At 40.5% G+C, this 19,212-nt stretch overlaps 1 protein-coding gene across 1 annotated transcript; it reads right to left on the bottom strand.

The window, feature by feature from the left end:
• Window positions 1-3,333: 3,333 nt before the first annotated feature.
• comp (cartilage oligomeric matrix protein) lies at window positions 3,334-17,682 on the bottom strand. Its single transcript, XM_085247943.1, has 19 exons — window positions 17,444-17,682; window positions 13,596-13,669; window positions 13,428-13,479; window positions 13,049-13,197; window positions 12,691-12,828; window positions 12,428-12,505; window positions 11,491-11,643; window positions 11,172-11,276; window positions 10,840-10,947; window positions 10,592-10,751; window positions 9,670-9,788; window positions 9,331-9,383; window positions 9,035-9,228; window positions 8,782-8,960; window positions 8,629-8,677; window positions 8,221-8,417; window positions 6,321-6,493; window positions 5,198-5,337; window positions 3,334-4,765 (listed from the first exon to the last, which is right to left on the bottom strand). The coding sequence occupies exons 1-19, from the start codon at window positions 17,508-17,510 to the stop codon at window positions 4,707-4,709; spliced, it is 2,247 nt and encodes a 748-aa protein (XP_085104069.1). The 5' UTR covers window positions 17,511-17,682; the 3' UTR covers window positions 3,334-4,706.
• Between the last annotated feature and the right edge of the window lie 1,530 nt (window positions 17,683-19,212).

Here is a 19,212-nt window from a genome sequence, read left to right as displayed (position 1 = left end):
CTGCTGTAAACCTCCATCAACGGTTTTTGTTTGCCTTCAACGGGCCTGTGATTCCTATGCAAAATGAGACAAATAAGATGCTTGAAGGAAAAAATCCACCTCTGGTGTTTTATTAGCTAACAGAGTTTGCACGTTAAGCTGGATTTATTCTTTTTGCAGGCGAGCAAGCAGTGTGACTCTTGTATTACAGATGGTAGACTTTGGAGATGTCAATTTTATTTTAAAGAGAAACATTATTGCAGATTAAAATGGAACCTAAAATGTCAAACATGGTAAATGTCGTGCAGGCCGTATAATATTTTAAGACTTTAAGGGCTTTGTAGTTTATGACAGAATTAAAAATCACCTCACTTAAAAACTGGAATTGGGCGGCATCTCTTTTAAAGACTAAACATCGTGGCTCTACGCTAGAAAACTGACACTATTGGGAGTGTGCGCGTGTAGGATGTTGTAGTGTGTCGTGGTGGTGCTAATGACAATCAACAAGTGGAATGCAAATTCATTTCGATACCAGAGAAGCATAAATCCAGCTTACTTTTGAAGTTTTGGCCTCAAAAACTGTAAATTGTGATTTATTTAATTACCTGAATCTCCCTCTTCGTCCTGTGCGACTGTTGAACATGGTGCAACGTTGCTGCTCTAGAAAGACACCCTTTGCCCCTGACCCTAAATGAACCCGTGTCACACGAAGAAAAATGCGACACACACTAATTCTGCTTCGTGTAAAGCAGCTAACGTTGGATTTTTCCTTCAAGCCTCCGAAACAAACGTGTAGAAAACACACTCTACGGATTACATTTCCAAAGGTTTGTGTACCTAAAAGATATTAAGCGTCACGTGCACTGTCGTGCTGCCAATAACGCCAGTGATTTGAGCTTTCCTGCCATCTCCTTCGTCCTGCTGAAGTCATTGATTCACTGACCTTGTACATATGCTATAGCTGAAACAAAATGCATGACTTACCTGACAGTCAAAACCTCTAAATGAAGGCCTTCTATAGCTCTGCAGGTTTGATTTGTGTAACGTAACACTACCACAAAGTCTAAAGGGATGCATGTAAGGGTTTCTCCTGTTCAGTGACTCTGTTACCTCCATCTCTGTACAATGCTACTTGATGAATGATAAAAGAATGTATTTTAAGTGGCAGTGTCCTAGTTTTAACCCTTTGCCAAATGAACCCGACGATGTTTGGTGCGTTTGGTCTGTCAGAGAAGGCGACCAGGCTTCCATTTCTCTCTGCACTCTTTCATTTGCCCCTTTTCTCCTTTTAAGGAATCAGACTGTTGCTTGTTCCACGCTTTCTCCTACTACTGTAGCATCTCTCTGCGTACGAGTGTAAAGCGGTCCCTTCTTGTATAGAAAGACCTTGCGGTCGTTCCGGCCCTCTCCTTGGCTTTGTTGATGCGGGATCCGTCCCGTGGAAGTTGCAGATTGGCACGTGCGCTGATCGTTTGCATATGTGAACTTGACTCTTCTGACGCTTCTGTGTTACGCAGTCAGCCGCATGACATGATAGACACGTCGAGCAGATTATTATAACATGTTATGTGCAGGACTTTGATCTCGCTATGCTGAAGTGGAGTGCTTTTCAAGACACCGGATATGATAGTTTTTGTTGTTGTTGCCTATCATGTCACGTTCTGGACTGGGTAAAAAGCAACTGTGTGTGTTGGGTTTTTATTTTTATTTTCTTGGTTTCTTTCTTCGTTTTGTTTTTTTGTGTATGTGTGTGCAACGTTTAGTCCACTGGTTGCTTCGCACTTTATTTGTGATTTCCTGGCTTTTGAGCAGAGACTGTTCTGCCTGACGTGAATGCTGACTGTTTCACACCAGATGTATACTCCGGAAATATTTTCATGTCAAAGAAAAGATGAATTCTCTATTTTCCTTTGTAAACTATATTTTGGCTTGTCTTGTTTTTTAATCTGTGAAGATCTTAGGGGATGCAAAACTAGAAAGGGCTTACTCCAGTGCAGCTTATGTGCTTGTGTTGGAAAGGATAGGCATTCCGAATGTGTTTCTTTGTTGGTCACACCACACACACACACACACACACACACACTGATTCAAACACTAATTAGCTACATATGTCACAGTCACACTAGAGTAAACAGTGGTTTGAAAGTGGTATGCAAGCACTCAGAGTGCGTTGCCATCTTCACAGGAACTTACTGCTGTTAAGATGGCTTCAGGCTGGTATGACTTTGCGATTGAATAGGGTCAAAGGGACTATTACATGCAGTCTGTTGGTGATAATGAGACTTGGCTACATATAAAACTTCACATTGGGCATTTAGAGTCCAGTGAGAACCTCAGCGATATGAACAGAATACAAACAGTTTGCAACCAGCTGAGTCGAGCCCACTGTGGCAACTCACAGATGAGTTGTGCTCATCGCCGCAGACCGACTAAGATTGATTGCACCGTGGTGGCAGTTTTGGCTGCATTTGAAAATTAGAGACCAATTGCCCCCCACAAGGCGATCTGTGCAGAGGTGGTGCGCGGTCAGCCTCGGGTGCAACTAATTATGGTTGGTCTCCGACAGAAAATAAATAAGTCAATGCATTCATGGGGCAACCACCAATTTTCCTTTTCTAGGCGCAAGGAGGTTCCATCCTGTTTTTACTCTACTGTGACTGAGCCATTAAATACATATGCTGCCAGTAACAGTTCTGCAACACAGTCTGACTTTACTCTAGTAGCTAAAACTCGAAACTACTGGTTTGTCATATTTTTTCCTGTCTAAAATATCCACCCACAAGCCTAACAGTTAAAACAAGAACATGTACTAGAGAGGAGCTCGTGCTGAACTCACACTACTTAGAAACTGCTGATGAGGTGTGTTAACGCCTTCTTTGTGGTTTTATCTAAAAGTAATTAGAACTCTGGTAATAGACTTGACTTCATGCAAGGCAGCTAACACTTTAGTTTAAAATTAGTAAAAGAGACTAAAAATGTCAGGTTTGTTGATCAGATTTGAAGTAATTTCACAAAATAGGCCGATCCTGAGACGACATGGTGAAATGCAGAGAGCTGGGGGTCCATTTATTTCAAATATAAGATGCACAGGTCATCTGAAAATGTCTTTTTATGTCTGATACACTGTTTAGTTTTGAGACTTTTGCTTATTTTAGTCTGAGACGTCACTTACTTGAGGTACTTCTCGGCACAGCCCGTTCCCTTTTTTTGCCATAAAAAGGCACAAACTGCATTTTTGTCACAAACTGAAAAAAGTTTGATGAGTGATGCTCAAACAGGAGCGTGCGATTAAAGGTGTGCCCTCAGTCCCAGAATACAAGGAAAGAGTTGCTGCTTGTTCCCAGAGACTTTAGGTTTGACTCAAATGTCCCTTTAATAATATGGGGTTTTATAAATGACTCTACAGTTAATTAAAATGTGTAAACAAAAATAAATAAAACAGAGTTTAAGTTCCACTTAAAGCTTCTAGTGAGAATAGCATTATATCACTGTTGTCCTGTAAGTCGTAGTAACAGAACTGTAGTTATTTATTTGTTGCCATGTGATTCTCTTTACGTGACCATTTGTTTATAAGAAAAAAAAAAGTCAAATTAAATTGAATGTGGAAGACAGATTTTTCTCTGCACATAGTCTTGATTTGCAGAATATGCCGATTAAAAAGAAACTGTCCAGTGTCGCATCACAGCGTGTTGCTGTGGACATGCATGATGTTTCAACCCTGTTGTATATTGTCTTTGCTATTGTTTCTATTTTGTAATCTGTATTTCCAAATGCAAATTTAAAAGATTATTTTGGATATGTGCATGCTTGTGACTTGTTCAGAATGTTAATTTCCACTAAAAGCTGTTGAGTTTGAAAACAAACAGTCAAGTCTGTTACTTAAAATCACGTTCGGCTTGTTCCTGTTTAATAACATATAATACCTATAAAGCCAATTTTAAATTGAATGATCATCAACGTAATTTTACTAAAGTAAATATAATTTACCTTTCTCTGTTATAGACTGTGCTATAAAACTTCTCGGTCTGAGAAGTCGAGCTGATTCTTAAGTGCTTTAAACTTGCATTATTTCTAGCCAATTTGTATAGAAGTCTATAAGAAACATGACCTTACTGCTCACTCGATTTATGCCCACAGTAAACAGTTTACTCATAAATGTATTGTTTCAGCTGCTAGCTTCAGGTTCTCTTTAATACAATTTAATTTTTATTTTGTAAATTATTTACCCATTTAGAGTAAAATTGAGAGAAAAGCATAGCCTGCTTTGGGGAGTTACTACATTGTCATATACAGATCCCTTATGGTGAATGTCCAGTGTCTTAACGACATCTAGTTTAAAACAAAAAACAAAAAAACAAGATGGTAAGCGCTATAATCCCCAAGTGGATGCATCTAAACAGGGATATTAGATGCATTGATATCCATGGTTTCAGTATGCACAGACATCAGATTCCCACACAACAACAACATTTATTCATTAGTGACAGTCCAATCTTTTCAAGTGGTTTTTCTGAAGTGGAAAATGTTATATAATTTTTAATCTAACATTATACCACTTCCCTTTGAACACATATTACCGTTGCTCTGCACCACAATCGATCAATTTTCACTGGAGACATTTCCAACACTTCTGCTGGATTTTTAATTAAACTTATCGCCGTGATGATCTTCTTTCTGAGATCCAGCTGTGCATTGGAAAGCGTTCTCTTTGGGCCTGTTTGTTGTCATCAGGCTACCAGCTGGACCTGCTGGGCTCTGTAGGCATCAAAATCCTCTGGAAGAGTGTCTGAAGAAACACAGTGGAAAGCCAGTTCACAATTCAGTTTGAAAAATCACACATTTTGTGGCAGCATTCATGGCTCTGCTAATAATAGCATACTTCCAGTCAGTGCATAACTGGTTAACAAAAACACACCAAATAACCAAGTTATCCAACATCAGACATGACTGGCTTCAAAAGCTAGCAGGGCACTTGGAGAGCGAATCCTCTGCAAGGTAAAAGCAATATTTTTCATATTTAAGAAAGTGTTCTAAATATAGCCACTAAAACTGAAATGGCTTATGTTTGATTGCTTTGTGAAATTTGGCTCGGTATTTCCTGCTGACAAAGAAACAAATGGCACTAGTTCTTTCCTTGGCAGAGGAACATTGTTGAATAAATGAAAAACGCTTTGTGGCTGCAGTCCAGCCTTTCAACTCTTCTGAATGTTTCACTCACCGTTGCAGCGATAACGCAGGTTGGCCCAGATAATGTTCTCCTGGGAGAAGCAGAAGACTCCCAGTCGGCCTCCTCTCATGGTCGCGTCTATGATGACGCCCGTGTCCGCTACCATTTGAGTGCCCTCGTAGAAACGAACTCTGCAAACCAACAAAGCGCAGCAACCAACATTGCATTAACAAAGTGTTAATAACACTTGCAGAATTACATTTTATGGCTGATTCTTTTTCTCTAGCACCACCAATGTAATCAAATTTTTACTTTTATTGAAATATTTATAAAACGGTTGCATGTATTCACTGTACATGTTCATCTATTCTCGACTACATGCCTCTGGCACTATCATGTTGAGAAAATGTTTCCACAGACACACAGATGTTTCCACACATTTGACTATGACACACGTACATAAATACACACGAGTTTGCATGGATATCTTTGGAAAGCCCCTTATAATAACCGTAACCATCCCAGCTACATAAGCCGGGCGATCGTGGCTCAAAGAGTTGGCAGTTTGTCTTGTAACCGGAAGGTTGACGGTCCAAGCCCCGGCTCGGACAGTCTCGGTCGTTGTATCCTTGGGCAAGACAGCTGTTTGTTCAGTGACCTCTTGTCCCTCATTGGCTCAGATGTCTCCAGGTTCTGGCCAGTGATGGTTCCAGCATTAGGGATTAATTTGTTGATCCTGCTGGCATCCCTGGCACTGATACTCATGATTACTCAGTTTTGTTGATCAGACCTCACCCAGTTCACACACACGCACACCTGTGACACTTTCATGCTGAGAAAGTATTTTCACAGGCACAGAGACATTTCCACATATTTGACTATGACGCACCCAATAGATAAATACAAAACCTTTGTCTAGCCCCTTATCGTACTCTTAACCATCCCATCTATATGCATAACCATAAATTAAAACCTTATTCTAATGTTAAACCTAAAGAAAATCTCAAGGTCCTCAGTTTTTCAAAATGTCCCCAATCTAATGGTCCAATGCTCGAACTGGTCCTCACTAAGATGATTAAACAAATATACACACACACTCTCTATCATAAGATGAATGTTATTTTCCAGCCTGTGGCTCCTACAAAACATCAGCGTTAATTGTGTGTCACGGTACCTGATGTAGCCGTCAGCAGGCCGGTGCTGGAGGAACCAGCGGTACGAGGTCTTATCTTTCCAGCCAACATTGCGAGCGTCTTTCCACAGGAGCTTCACCTGATCGGTGGTGTCGCCCGTGTGCCACAAAGCGTTCCGCAAGTTTTCACCTGGACCTGTGTTTGATTTCACTGCCTTAAGAAGAGTTAAAAAAAGGGATAACGTGTTTGCGATCACGTTTTGTTTTTGTTTTTTTATTATAGATTATTTCACAACTCATATGAGAGAGAGAGAGAGAGAGAGAGATAGCCTTTATTTGTCAGTTGCAGGTCTTTTGCCCACAACCGAGATGACAGACCTTGCCGACCGTACATACAATACACAAACATCACATTGGGGAGACAGGTCAGGCTAGGTAGCGAGGAAAAAACATCGAAATGTGTAACACAAAAAGATGCACAGATATCAATCAACACACCATAGCACAATAAACACAGACAAGCAACATGGGAAAGAGTTCCAGTGTGTACATCTGATCTGGGACCGCTGCAATCTTTCGACTGCGCCTCCAACTGACCCGATGTCCACATCAGAGGGGAGGTAAGCGTTGGAGGTGGCGTTGGATCCGGGGTAGGGAGGGTGATGCGTCGGTGAGTGCTTATCAGTATCAGTATATGTATGTGTGTGCGTGTCCATAGTTCAGCTGAGACAGTGTCCTTCGCCCTGCTAGGCTAAGTAAACAGTCTTCCAGCCAACCCTGGTGGCCTTGCATGGAAGGGGAAGAAACAGACTAAACACAGTCGTTATCAGGGTGTTTTGTTCAGCTCCGGCCTTGCAGCTGGCGCCAAGAGGGTATCCGCATAAGTGATGGTATTTTTTACTTTAGTGCGAACAGCTCATATGAATTTCAAAGCAGTTCTACAGTCCAACACTGGTCTCTCAATCTCCCGTTGGAGAGCCGCGAGCTTCGCCATACTTGCGTTCTGTGTTGTCATTTCTTGTGCTCAAGGAGCCGATTTCTGAGAACTCACGGCAGTGTGTCTCCCCGAGATGTCATCCAATTTTGCGCCCAGAGATGTTATTCCGGGTTAGCCCTTCCGAGATGTATCCAGTCTGCAGTCAGAGATCTTATTCTGAGTATTCACAGCACCCGTAGCCTCTCCAAGATCTTATCCGTGCTGACTCAATGAGCCCATTTTGAGAAACTCACGCCTCTCCCATCGTTCCAATCCCAGCGGGCAGCCTTGTGGGGGTTTGAACAGCTGGTTCCGCTTCCTTAATTCTTCGATAAGTCAGGGCCAAGCCAGCTCTGATCAGCCAGAACCCTGTTACCATGGTTCCGAATAGGTCGATATCTTCAGCACTCAGGCTCACCCAAGCCCAAACTTCTCGTTGAGAAAGGGGTGTCAATTGCATTTAGGGACCAGTTGATCCAATCCATAATTCCTCTTTTAGGTTTTAGAGAACAGACTGAGAGAGAATGTTCCAGGGAAAATACAAAAATACAAAAAAAAAACGAGACTAGACAAGGACATAAGCAGGGAAGATAAGGGAGAGGAGAAAAAGTGTGTCCGGCTCCTCCGAGAGCCAAAGAAGAGGCTGTTTGTATGCCTCTACTAAATCTACAGATTATCAACAAATTTACTACCATTTTCTGACCATGGCAACTAAAATTGTTTTTAAGGTTTAACTGGTTGGTTGTAAGCCACAAGGCAGTGAAAATAATCGTCTTTTAGCTCATTATTTCATTATGGACACTTCTTCAAATGGACTGTGCTGCAAAACCTTGACCCTATAAAGCATTTAAACCATAGATTAAATATTAATACAACTACTAGTTACAGCTCAAAGTCTCTTTACGACTAATCCGTTATCCTGAAGTGGAGCTGGAATTTCTTGCAAACAGTACGGCAGTGACATACCTTCAGTTGGATTCCTGGTTCTGCCACGGCTCTGAATGGGTTTGCCTGCCAGTAGATCTGCTCCACCTGCTTCCACATCACCACGTAGAAGCTGGAGCTGTCCTGGTACGCAAATATAAAACCTGCATAGTCGTCGTCCGTTACCGTATTAACATGAAATGTTCCTTCAAAATCTACTCCGCTGAAAGCTGTGTAACCTGCAGGACAAATTATTTCACTTCAGATTTTGTTTTTAAAATGTAGCATAGACGTATAGCTCTATGTGCAGTAAATTAAAGCAACAGCCAGGGGCCTATTAGTAGGTGAATTTGGTTTCCTTTAAACAAATCCATGCCATTTTCGGTCATTTCAGATGGCAGTTTAATATTTATATTTTATATTTTCTTGAAATGTCAAACAGTTTTTTACCAACAGCCAATCCAGGATCGCTGTTCATAGTCTGGACGATCTCTCTTCCCTGTACAAACAGAACAGTGGATTGTAGAGAAATGTTATTTCATGACATGTTATTCTGGCAAAAAAATAGAACAGCAAAAATCAAAGAAGCCATAATCGCTTGACCTGGTTCAGCACCACCCAGTTAGGATCGATTTGTGCGTCTCCTTCTGGATCTAAAACGACTGTCTGGTACTCCCTGAAGTCAGTGAGGGTGACCTCTGCGTTTTCTGGACAGACGTCTATTGGGTCAATTATGGTGTCGTTGTCGAAATCCTTCTCACATACATTACCCACGCCGTCACCTGGGAGGATAGGTAGATATTAGGCGTAAGTAAAGCACAAACTTTTATTTTAATATGTCAACAGTGTCCCACACCATCAGAGTCCTCCTGTAGAGGGTTGGGGATCAGACGGCAGTTATCAGGACCAGGTGGCAGCAGGTCTGGGATCCCATCGTTGTCATCGTCATCATCACACTCGTCTCCCTTTCCATCTTTGTCAGTATCCAACTGAGAGCTGTTGATGACAGCTGGGCAGTTGTCCCGAGAGTCTTGGTGACCATCGCCATCACTGGACAAGAGACAGATGTTATAGCAGGTGCAAATTTGACTTGGAGAATGAAAACAGATCCAGATAAATACAAGTGACTTGACTGATGAGCTCACACAATACCTGTCCTTGTTAGTGTCACAGGGGTCGCCAATCAAATCATTGTCCGCATCCATCTGAGAAACATAAGTTGAGTCGAATTTCAGATATGAAATTTTCCAAAGAATAACAAGCAGACAATGGCAATGATAATCCCAGCTAGGAAAGACAATGTGGACTGAATAATGCACCATGAGTGTGATGCTACATCCTGGAGTACACGCTATACCAAATTACTGTTGCAGACTAAAAAGTTAAACCACTAGAGGCCATTAAAAGAAAGATTTTCTACTTAAGATTAACTGCTTAACTTCTCGTGCCTTTTTGCAAGATATTGATGTAACGTGTGAAGACATTTCTCACCTGGTCAGGGTTGGGATCATAGGGACAACTGTCGCAGGCATCTCCCACTTTGTCACCGTCTCGATCTTTCTGGTCAGCATTTGGGACCCTTTTGCAGTTGTCAAGGTGATTGGGAATTCCTGGGGTTAACATTGGGAATGTTAGAAAATATTATAGTAACCCGAAGACAGGCACATAGCTTTAATGTGTTGTCAGTGATGGACAGCAGTTTGTTCACTGTCCTCTTGTCCACCATTGACTCAGATGTCTCCAGATTCTGGCCAGTGATGGTTCCAGCCTTGTGGATTAATTCGTTGACCCTGCTGGCATCTCTAATGCTCACGATTACTCAGTCTGGTTGGTCAGACCATACTCATTCTCAACTACACACCTGTAGCACCACCATGCTGATAAAGTATGTTTAAAGGAAACCAAATCCACCTACTAACACGAAGACATTTCCACACATTTGACTATGACAGACCCAATAAATAAATAAATACAAAATCTTTGTCTGACCCATTATCGTAATCTTAACCATCCCATCTACGTGCATAACCATAAATTAAAACCTCATTCTAATTTTAAACCTAAAGCAAATCTCAACCAGGCCTTTACAGGAGTGTGTGTGGCCCACAGGTCCTTATTTTCCAAAATGTCACCAATCTAACTGTCTAAAGTTCAAAATGGTTCTCACTAAGATGGTTAAACAAGTGCATGTGCATACACACACACACACACACACACACTCACACACTCATAGTCATAACATGAAAATGATTCCAGTTGATAGGTTGTAAAAATCTCATGTATCAAATTCACATTCAAATCACATCTCAAATTAAAGGCATATCAATACATGTCAGTGTTTCTAATTAACAGCCAGAGTAAATAGGTCTTGTAATTAATATAGATTTAAAATCTATTTGCACAAAGTCTTTACCATCGCCATCGATATCTTCATCGCATTCATCTCCATATTTGTCCACGTCTGTGTCTTTCTGGTCATTGTTTTTGACGGCAGGACAGTTGTCGCAGGCATCGCCAAAGTCATCCTCATCGATGTTCCTCTGGTCCACATTGGGCACCAACACACAGTTATCCTGGGAAAAAGATGTTTTAGTCCCTGAGAGCAAAGTTACATGATTTTACTATATTTTCTTTCAACCTCAGTATCCTTTGTGTATGAACCTGTGTATTTAAGATCCCATCCCCATCTGCGTCTTCATCGCAGGCATCTCCAATTCCATCACTGTCAGCATCTTCTTGACCAGAGTTTGGAACAGTGAGACAGTTATCCTGGAAGAAACATAAGCAGATGGGTAAGTTTTAATTAATACTTTTGTTTTGTATAAAGTGATAAAGACCTTCTTTGATCTGGGATTGAGGTTTGAATTTAAAGTATGACAACATCTTCTTTTATGTCACATTTTTATAAGATCTTTGATCTTCTTCACAGCTAAATAAACTGTTTTAATATGGGTAACTTTCAAAGAGTTCTCTTAGATATGAAGGAGATTTACCTTGTTGCAGTTACTATCAGGACAGTCCAGTTTTTCATCTGGGAAACCATCGATGTCGGTGTCAGGACCACACACATAGCCATTGCCAGCCCATCCGACTCCACACTATAAGGATGGAAAATGTTTTAGAAGCTGTACATAATGCTTTTATTGGCTCTGTTTTGTGGTCTGCACAACATGAGCATAAGTGCTCAAACAGCTATTTCCCAATAGCTGCTATTATTGTTATAACATGATGAGGAAGGAATGTTGTAATAGCTTTGATAACCCATCAAAGCTAAATCCAAGGAGCTAAAACATAAAAGTTTTATTTGCTCACCTGGCACTCGATGGTCCCCTCTCGATGGACGATGCACTCTGCGCTGGCGTGGCAGGGGTTGGGTTGGCCATTGCCACAGGCTCTCTCAGGCTTACAGCCTTGTTGCTGATCCCCAGTGTAGCCTGTCTTACAGGGACCACATCTGAAAGAGCCCTGATAGAACCATCCCACCAAGTCACAGGTGCCCACATTGGTAGTGTTAACATGGAACTTAAAACACAGTGCTTCAGACAGCAAACGAAGGAGAAATATTGGTCCTAAGATTACACATACATTTGGCATGGGATATACTGCATTTATACAAAACACTGAGTTCACCGTGGGCTTCACTATGCAATCTTTAACCCTAACTGATAACCCTAGACTGGAGTTTGATGCATATCCACTAATGACAGGTTAGGGCCTTTCTATGTGGAGTGTACACCTTCTCCATGGGACCAATTATCAGCTATCACTATCCTGCGATGTGCATTGGGAATTTTAGAAGGATGTTTGCAGTGAGTAAAAACCCCTCTCCGCTCTCCGTTCAAGCTGAAGCACATGCACAACCACAAATTAGTCCTGGTGACCTGCCAAAGCTGTACCCTGTTTCTAGGCTCCAGCACCCCTGCAACCGTGAACTGAGTAGGCAGTTAAGAAAATAGATGGATGGAAATTGTTTCTATTTAAATTACCATTTTAGGAATAAAGTTTAAACCATTAAGAGACTGCTCAAAAACATTCTGTTGCAATTCGTCTTGGACACAGTTACATGCAGTTAACCCAGAGGATTGTGTTTCCAATACTGTATCAGCTGTAAGGTAGGACTGCTGCTACTACGGCCAAAAGTGATTAAGGATGAAAATAAATAAAATATTCAGCCAACACAAAGAATGACTCTAACTGAGGCTTAGATCTAATCAGCAATTTCATGGAAATTCACTTTGTTCATACTTACGGGGGTGTTCAGACACACGGAGTTCGCCACGCAGCCTCCATTGTTGGGACCATCACACTCATTAATATCTCTGCATACCTTAAAAAGGACAGAGATTTAAAGACAAATGCAAAGTCACTTGAATGGTCTTTACCATTAAGACTGAAAAAGGAGGCAAAAAGAAAAATAAGTCGGAGAGAGAAGGAAGTTTGTTTTGGGCGGCCACGTAAAGTCCAAATTGATCTCATGTTGAATGGAACCATAAACTGCTGCATGGTGCCGACCTGTTTGTTGGCAGTGGCGTAGGCAAGACCGACGCCCTGGACCTGCGGGCCAGTGTATCCAGCGGGGCAGGAGCCGCAGCGGAAACCTGGGGATGTGTTGATGCAGCGAACACCCATGTGGCACGGTTTCACAGTGCACTGTTCGTAATAAGGAGACACACACACGTCAGGATGTTTTTAGGATGAGGACCTGCATTCATTTAGATGAGCCCTTTACTGGGTTTCTAGTAAAGTCTAAATTTTAGCCATTTCGTCTCCTTCTAGTTGACGACGTCAGGCAGAGAGTTTTCTGACCTTACAATGGTTATACCTGTAACACTGTACTGTCAGCAACAGTTTATCAAATCTCTGCTCGTACCTCATCCACGTCAGTGCAGTGGGTACCGTTTCCTTCCATGCCGTGAGGACAGGGTCCACATTTTACACCCTCTGGTGTTTCCACAAAGCTCACCCCAGGGTGGCAGGAGTTGGGCACACAGGTGGGTTGAGGTTGCATACCCCCCATTGCTGAGAAAAGATTACATCAAAGCAAATTATTAGTTGTTTCCTTTTGTCTTCAAATCTCTCTCCCATTTCTTCTAATGGACTACATAATCATAATATTCATAGTTGTGTAAAATTATGGATAATGGCTCAATTTCGATAAAGATAATTAAATTTCAATAATGATGTAATAATGTGTGTATTCTCAGACATAAACATAATTCCATCATTGATAAGCGAGCTTGTGAACTCACCACAGGCTTCACACTCCATCACTGTGTTCTTTAAGAATACAATCTCCTTAATCTGGAAAGTACAACCAACAGATTAAATACCTTTTTGCATTTCCTCAGCACCCTGAGTCAAACTGTTATCAAATGCAAGTAAAGGTAGTTAAATATATTTTTATGACAGAGCATTACCTGCTGCTTCAAAAGCTCTTTAATCTCACCCAAGACGAGATTAGTCATTTTAATCTGACTGATAATTTCTCCATCTGGGTTTGAAGAGAGAACAAACCAATTAGTAAAGGAAATCTTTTATATTCCCCATGCAAGGTTTTTAAAATTTATAATTTATATTTGCATTTGAAGTTATGAAAATAATTCATTAAACATGTTTGTGGTTGTTACAGTAAAAAATATAACTTTTCTACTCAGATTTTATGTTTTTGTCTTATTTTAGATAGTTACTTTTCCTAGTAATTTGAGGAAGTAACTAGTAACTATAACTAATTACTTTTTCAAAGTAACTTGCCCAACATTGTCTACAGTGCTTCAAAGTTTCTCCTGTTTTACCTATTCACAGGAATAATTTGTTTTCAATTACCCATTTTTCTCTCGTCTAACCTTTAGTCAGATCAGTTAGCTAGAAATAACTAGTGTTAAAATTTACCTACTGAAGTATTGTATTTAAATAAAAATTTGATTTTTGATCATTCGGAGCATGATCTAGGAAAAAAAAGTGTGACCTTAAATGTACAACCTGATTCTCTGAAACTAAAAACAAAAGGAAAAAATAAGAATAAATAATCACGAACAAATACAAGCAGAAAACCTTTAAAAATAATGAAAACATAAAAGTTTAGACAATGTAATTTTATATACAGAACAAATTCGAAGAAACAGTTAATAAGAACTTTGCAGTAAAAACAAGAACTCAAGTTATAACTACACGGAGCAGGTTTGGTTTCTTGCTGCACTGCTTCACTTTTTCTGTGGAATTGTTTTGTTGGATGAACTGGCAGCTAGCTAGGGAGCAGTGTTTTGATATGTGTGTGGAGGGTCCTGTACAACATGATCCACTGCATGTTTAATGCCAAAGTCTAATGCCTGGCATTCCTCCACCACCACAGGACTCATTCGAATCCACAGCCCACACATTAACTGGAGTCAGAAGTCAAAAAAAAAAAAAAAATTCCGAGAAATAGAATGACACAAGATTATCCGGAAGATATGGGACATTTTTCCTGCTCACATGCTTTCTGGAATTAAGCTTATGGGTATCCTGGGATGCTTGGTTTCAGTATGATCTGTAGTTTTGGTGCAAATTGCCTTCATTTAACTACAAATCAACTATCGAGTGGGAAGCTTAATTTATAGATATAATCACAGGACTTTAACTGCAGGAATAAGAAGTTATAGGTTTCTGAATTACTTTTATGTTTGTGGAATAGTTATATTAAAGTCTAATATGTCTATCAAACTGAAACTCAGTGGTATATATATGTATGTGTATATATATATAATATTTATTATACTTATATTGAACTTCTGTTCTCTAATTAAAAACCTAATTAAGAACCTGTAATCTGATTCATTCAGAGGCAATAAGATGAAGCCAAAGCAGTATTGATAATATTGATAGTCTCTTAGAGGATACATATAGTGACTTGATCTCACTTTTTCACAAAGCCTAGTTAACAAAATTTCACAGTGGGGGAAATAATTATCTAATCCTCAGCTGAATTTGTAAATTTACTCCCTCACAAAAAAACAGTCTATAATTTTTCATTTATTGGAGAAAGACGGAATATCAGGGACAAGATTGTAGATCTGCACAAGGCTGGAAGGAGCTACAACTCCATCAGCAGGAAGCTTGTTGAGAAGGCGCTAACTGTTGGTGGGATCATTTGGAAATGGAAGAAATATAAAATGGCTATTACTTGCCCTTAATGCATCCATGCATGATTCTACCTCATGGACTGACAGTGATCATGATAAAGGTGTCATATCAGCTCAAAACTACACAAGAGAAGCTTGGACCACAGACACTACGAACATCATTGATGATACACCACACCATGATCGGCTGAAACTTGCAAAGCCTCCATGTTCCCCCAGCTCAGAAAGACACATGTACAGGCCTGTCTTAACATCTACATCAGTGAACATCTAAACGATTCAGAGGAGGCTTGGGAGAAAGTGCTGTGCTCAACTTGACCCGCTGTATTTGGAGAAAGAACAGCATTCCCACAGTCCAGCGTGGAGGTGGAAACATTACGCTTTGAGGCTGTTTGTCTGCTGGGAGTCCAGGATGACTTCAGCGCATTGAGGGGACAATGGGTGGGGCCATGAAGCATAGAATCCGGGATGAGAAACTCACTGAAGATGTCTTAATGCATGCTTAGTAATCCAGGTAACCATATATCCACATGAACAGAATCAACTTTCTGGGAACACTGAAGAGAGTTTGTGAATGGATCTTCCATCATGCCAGTGATCTAAAACACAGTGCCAAGGCAACAAAGGGGGGAGCTAAAGAAAAAGTAGATTAAGGACATGAAGGACTAGAGATCTCAGTCCTACAGAAAGTCAAGGAACCTAAAGGATTTAGAGAGTTTTTGTAAAGAAGAGTGGGCCACAATCGCTCCTGCAACCCTGGTGACCAACTGCAAGAAACATCTGAAAGCTGTGGTTACCAGCAGGTGTTTCTCCACTAAGTATTAAGTCATGGGTGTCCAACTCCAGGCCTCAACGGCCAGTGTCCTGCAGGTTTTAGATCTCACCCTGGGTCAACACACCTGAATCAAATGATTAGTTAGCAGGTCTCTGGAGAACTTCAAGACATGTTGAGGAGGTAATTTAGCCATTAAAATCAGCTGTGTTGGATTAAGGACACAAAAAACGTGCAGGACACCGGCCCTTGAGCCCTGGAGTTGGACACCCTGCTTGCTTGGGGATCAAATACTTTCACTCAGTGAAAGCAATTCAGTTTATAACTTTTAGTTAAATTTGATCTTTCAAACCTTTGATCAGCAGTTGATTCTTCATATATCCAGCTTTTGAGATTCTTCACAACATTCATCTACTAACAGCATCTGTCTTGAACAAATTCTATAATGTGTTTTTTGGAGGCTTTCCTCTCAAAACAACCTCCTGCTGGGGCCATAAATAACACGATGAGAGCCGTGAGAGTGAAGCAAAACATTAAAGTGCGGCTAAAAGACAGAAAGACCTGATAATAAGTCTGAATAATAATGCAGGCGACGACACACTGTATCCATACGTTTATTGTTGTTTTAAAAATACCATTTGCAGGTCAGTTCAGCCGCATGTACCGGGCACCAAAAGCAGAAATCTCCTGAGCGTGTAGAGCAGGAAATGTGTTCTTGTCGTTAGCGGCAACTGTGTTTACCGAATGAATTCCACAGCAGAGAGAAGAGATACTCGACATAAATCACTGTCTCTGCTAATGGAAAGGAGGCTGAGTCCTGGACGACAGGAATCTCACTATGATTGTTTTCCCTTGTTGTGTGCGCAGAACTTTCCAGCCCTCGTGAGCTTTGAGCTCCTTTAAGTCAATTTGTGTTCCTGCCCGACTATTTTTCTAATTTTTCATAACAAAAAGCTCTACCTCCCCTAAAAATAAATATAATAATTAATTTAAAAAATCATATTGAAATAATTAATAAAATCTGGCTTTGAATTCATTTCATTTGCAGCTTTTTGTCATTTTTCTTATGTAACACCCCTTTCTCTTGTTCGGCATAGCAGTTTCCATTAATAACATTTCATTTATCAGATTAATTACTTAAGAAAACACTAACCTGTCGCCAGAAACTACCAAAAGCTGTAACATCTTCCCCAGATGGATAAATCAGTTTATATTTTCTAATGTTTTAAATTATGCCTTCTTTCTCTGCTGCGTCTCCACATCAGTCGTCATATATTGTTTGTGTTTCTTTCAAATTAAAACTCTGAAACTTTACCCTTTACTCATATTTACTGCTAATGCTCTTTAATCTTCCGATATCAAACGTATTTCTCACCTCTCTGTCCTGCAACAGCGCTCCCTCCTATGCAGAGCACACAGGTCAGCCCCAGAAACCACAGCATGTCTTCACCTCTGCAAAAAGCACCAGTTCAGGTACAGCAGGTTACTCTCTTCCTTCCCTCTGTTCCTCCTGCGATCCTTAACCCAACAAAGGTTCTGGGGTATTTTCTTCTCTACTTTAGGTTTTATACGCCACCTTCTACCCCCCCTCCTGTGGTTTACATCTCCATCCCTTCCCTTAAAGCTCCAAGAAAAAGGAAGAAGAAGGCGTCTGGTTACACAACAAAATACACCCCCACAATGCGGTGTAACAGCGGCATTACTTGCTGTGTTTTTTGGTCACGTCACTCCAAAACGACACAAGTAAAGATGCTGAAGAAAGTGTTTCGAGGGTTGTTTGGCTGCTGCTTTTGGATTTCTGTGTTGATTATTCCTTAAATGGCTGAATGTTTCTAGAATATCCAAGGATCCAAGGTTCAACTAACCACATAATGAGTACAATGAAAAGAAATGAGCAGATGTACTGAAGCTGGTCCAAACACTTTTGTGGATTGCTCCATTACAAAAAAGGTCAACATTTTTTCAAACTTTGTTTAAACTGTGATTAGAACAAAATGAAAGAAACTCTCCAAAGAAGAAAACACCAAGATCAGTTAAATTATTAGGAAATTAAAATTTCCATCCATTTTCATATTTCAGTACGGTGATCAAACATGTAATCTCCCCACAGAACACCCCAGGCTGTCACCATATCAGCACATTTACTCACAGTACCATTTTAATCTGTAGCACTTACACAGACACCTCTAATGGTCTGCAGATGAGATTAAAAGCTAGCAATCAATCCTAATACATGGAAGCACGTGCAGAATAAAACACCAACACTTTCATCATTAATAATTACGTGCAATGACATCAGCTACGTCTACAGGAACTGTATTATCATCACTGATGACTGTCAGAGTTGTTTTACTCCTGCAGTAGGGTTAGTTGTCAGTAATGAGATCAGCAGATGTTGGATGTTTTGCTCCAGATCAACTTAAAAGCTGACAGCAGTCAAAGTTACATTCATACAGTCAAAGCACAATACGAATGCTTGCTTGTTCTAGTCTGTATGTGTGAGAAATCAGACAGATAGATAGAAAATGCATCGAGCAGATATTTTACGTCTCTGATCTTTAGGAATGTGAGGAATGTTAGGGTTAAAAGCCGAGTGGAACAACCTCCTGCAAACTTCATTAGTGATGGTTTGCTGCCTATGCTACAACAGTTTGTGAACACATCAGGGGGCTTCTCAGTTTCTGAAGACATGACTCGAGGTTCACCTCTGCCCTTTTCTGTTTTCTCTTTCTTGTTTTTTTGGGTTTGTTTGTTTCTTTTTTTAACCTTCCAGCAGCTTCAGGGTTACATAATATCAACTGAGTGCCAATGCTGCATGTAAAAAGAATTATATTTTGGCCCTGGACATGTCTTTAAATGATGAGAACTAAGGTAAGGAATAATAGTAATGAATACTGGCTTTTGCACCACGCTGTAGCACAAAAAAGCTTCACATGGAGAAACAGGGTGTACCTCTGAATTAGAATTCCCAAAATTCGACATGGACCGGCCCCTGCTTAGGGCAGAGCTTCTGAAACCTTCTATAGTCGAGTCAATTGCAGTCTTAAAGCTCGAGTTGATATGGGAGTTGATCACTTGTACAGTTGTCTATGGGGCTTTGCCACCAGAGAGGAAATTCACTTTCATAGTAAAAAGACCATTTCA

This window comes from Mchenga conophoros, linkage group LG15, assembly GCF_057382185.1.
Source record: "Mchenga conophoros isolate Kocher_MC1m ecotype Shallow Benthic linkage group LG15, M_conophoros_male_GT1.1, whole genome shotgun sequence".
Lineage (NCBI taxonomy): Eukaryota > Metazoa > Chordata > Actinopteri > Cichliformes > Cichlidae > Mchenga > Mchenga conophoros.
Note: the sequence above shows the minus strand (reverse complement) of the source record. Positions and strands in the feature narration are given on the sequence as shown.

What these genes read in the sequence shown, in the direction of transcription:
- comp (XM_085247943.1), bottom strand. Translation starts at nt 17,510, where the DNA reads ATGCTGTGGTTTCTGGGGCTGACCTGTGTGCTCTGCATAGGAGGGAGC. An exon ending in AGGGGACCATCGAGTGCCAG is followed by an intron (nt 11,277 to 11,490) that starts GTGAGCAAATAA and finishes CCATCCTTATAG; the next exon opens with TGTGGAGTCGGATGGGCTGG. An exon ending in ACTGGGTGGTGCTGAACCAG is followed by an intron (nt 8,678 to 8,781) that starts GTCAAGCGATTA and finishes CTGTTTGTACAG; the next exon opens with GGAAGAGAGATCGTCCAGAC.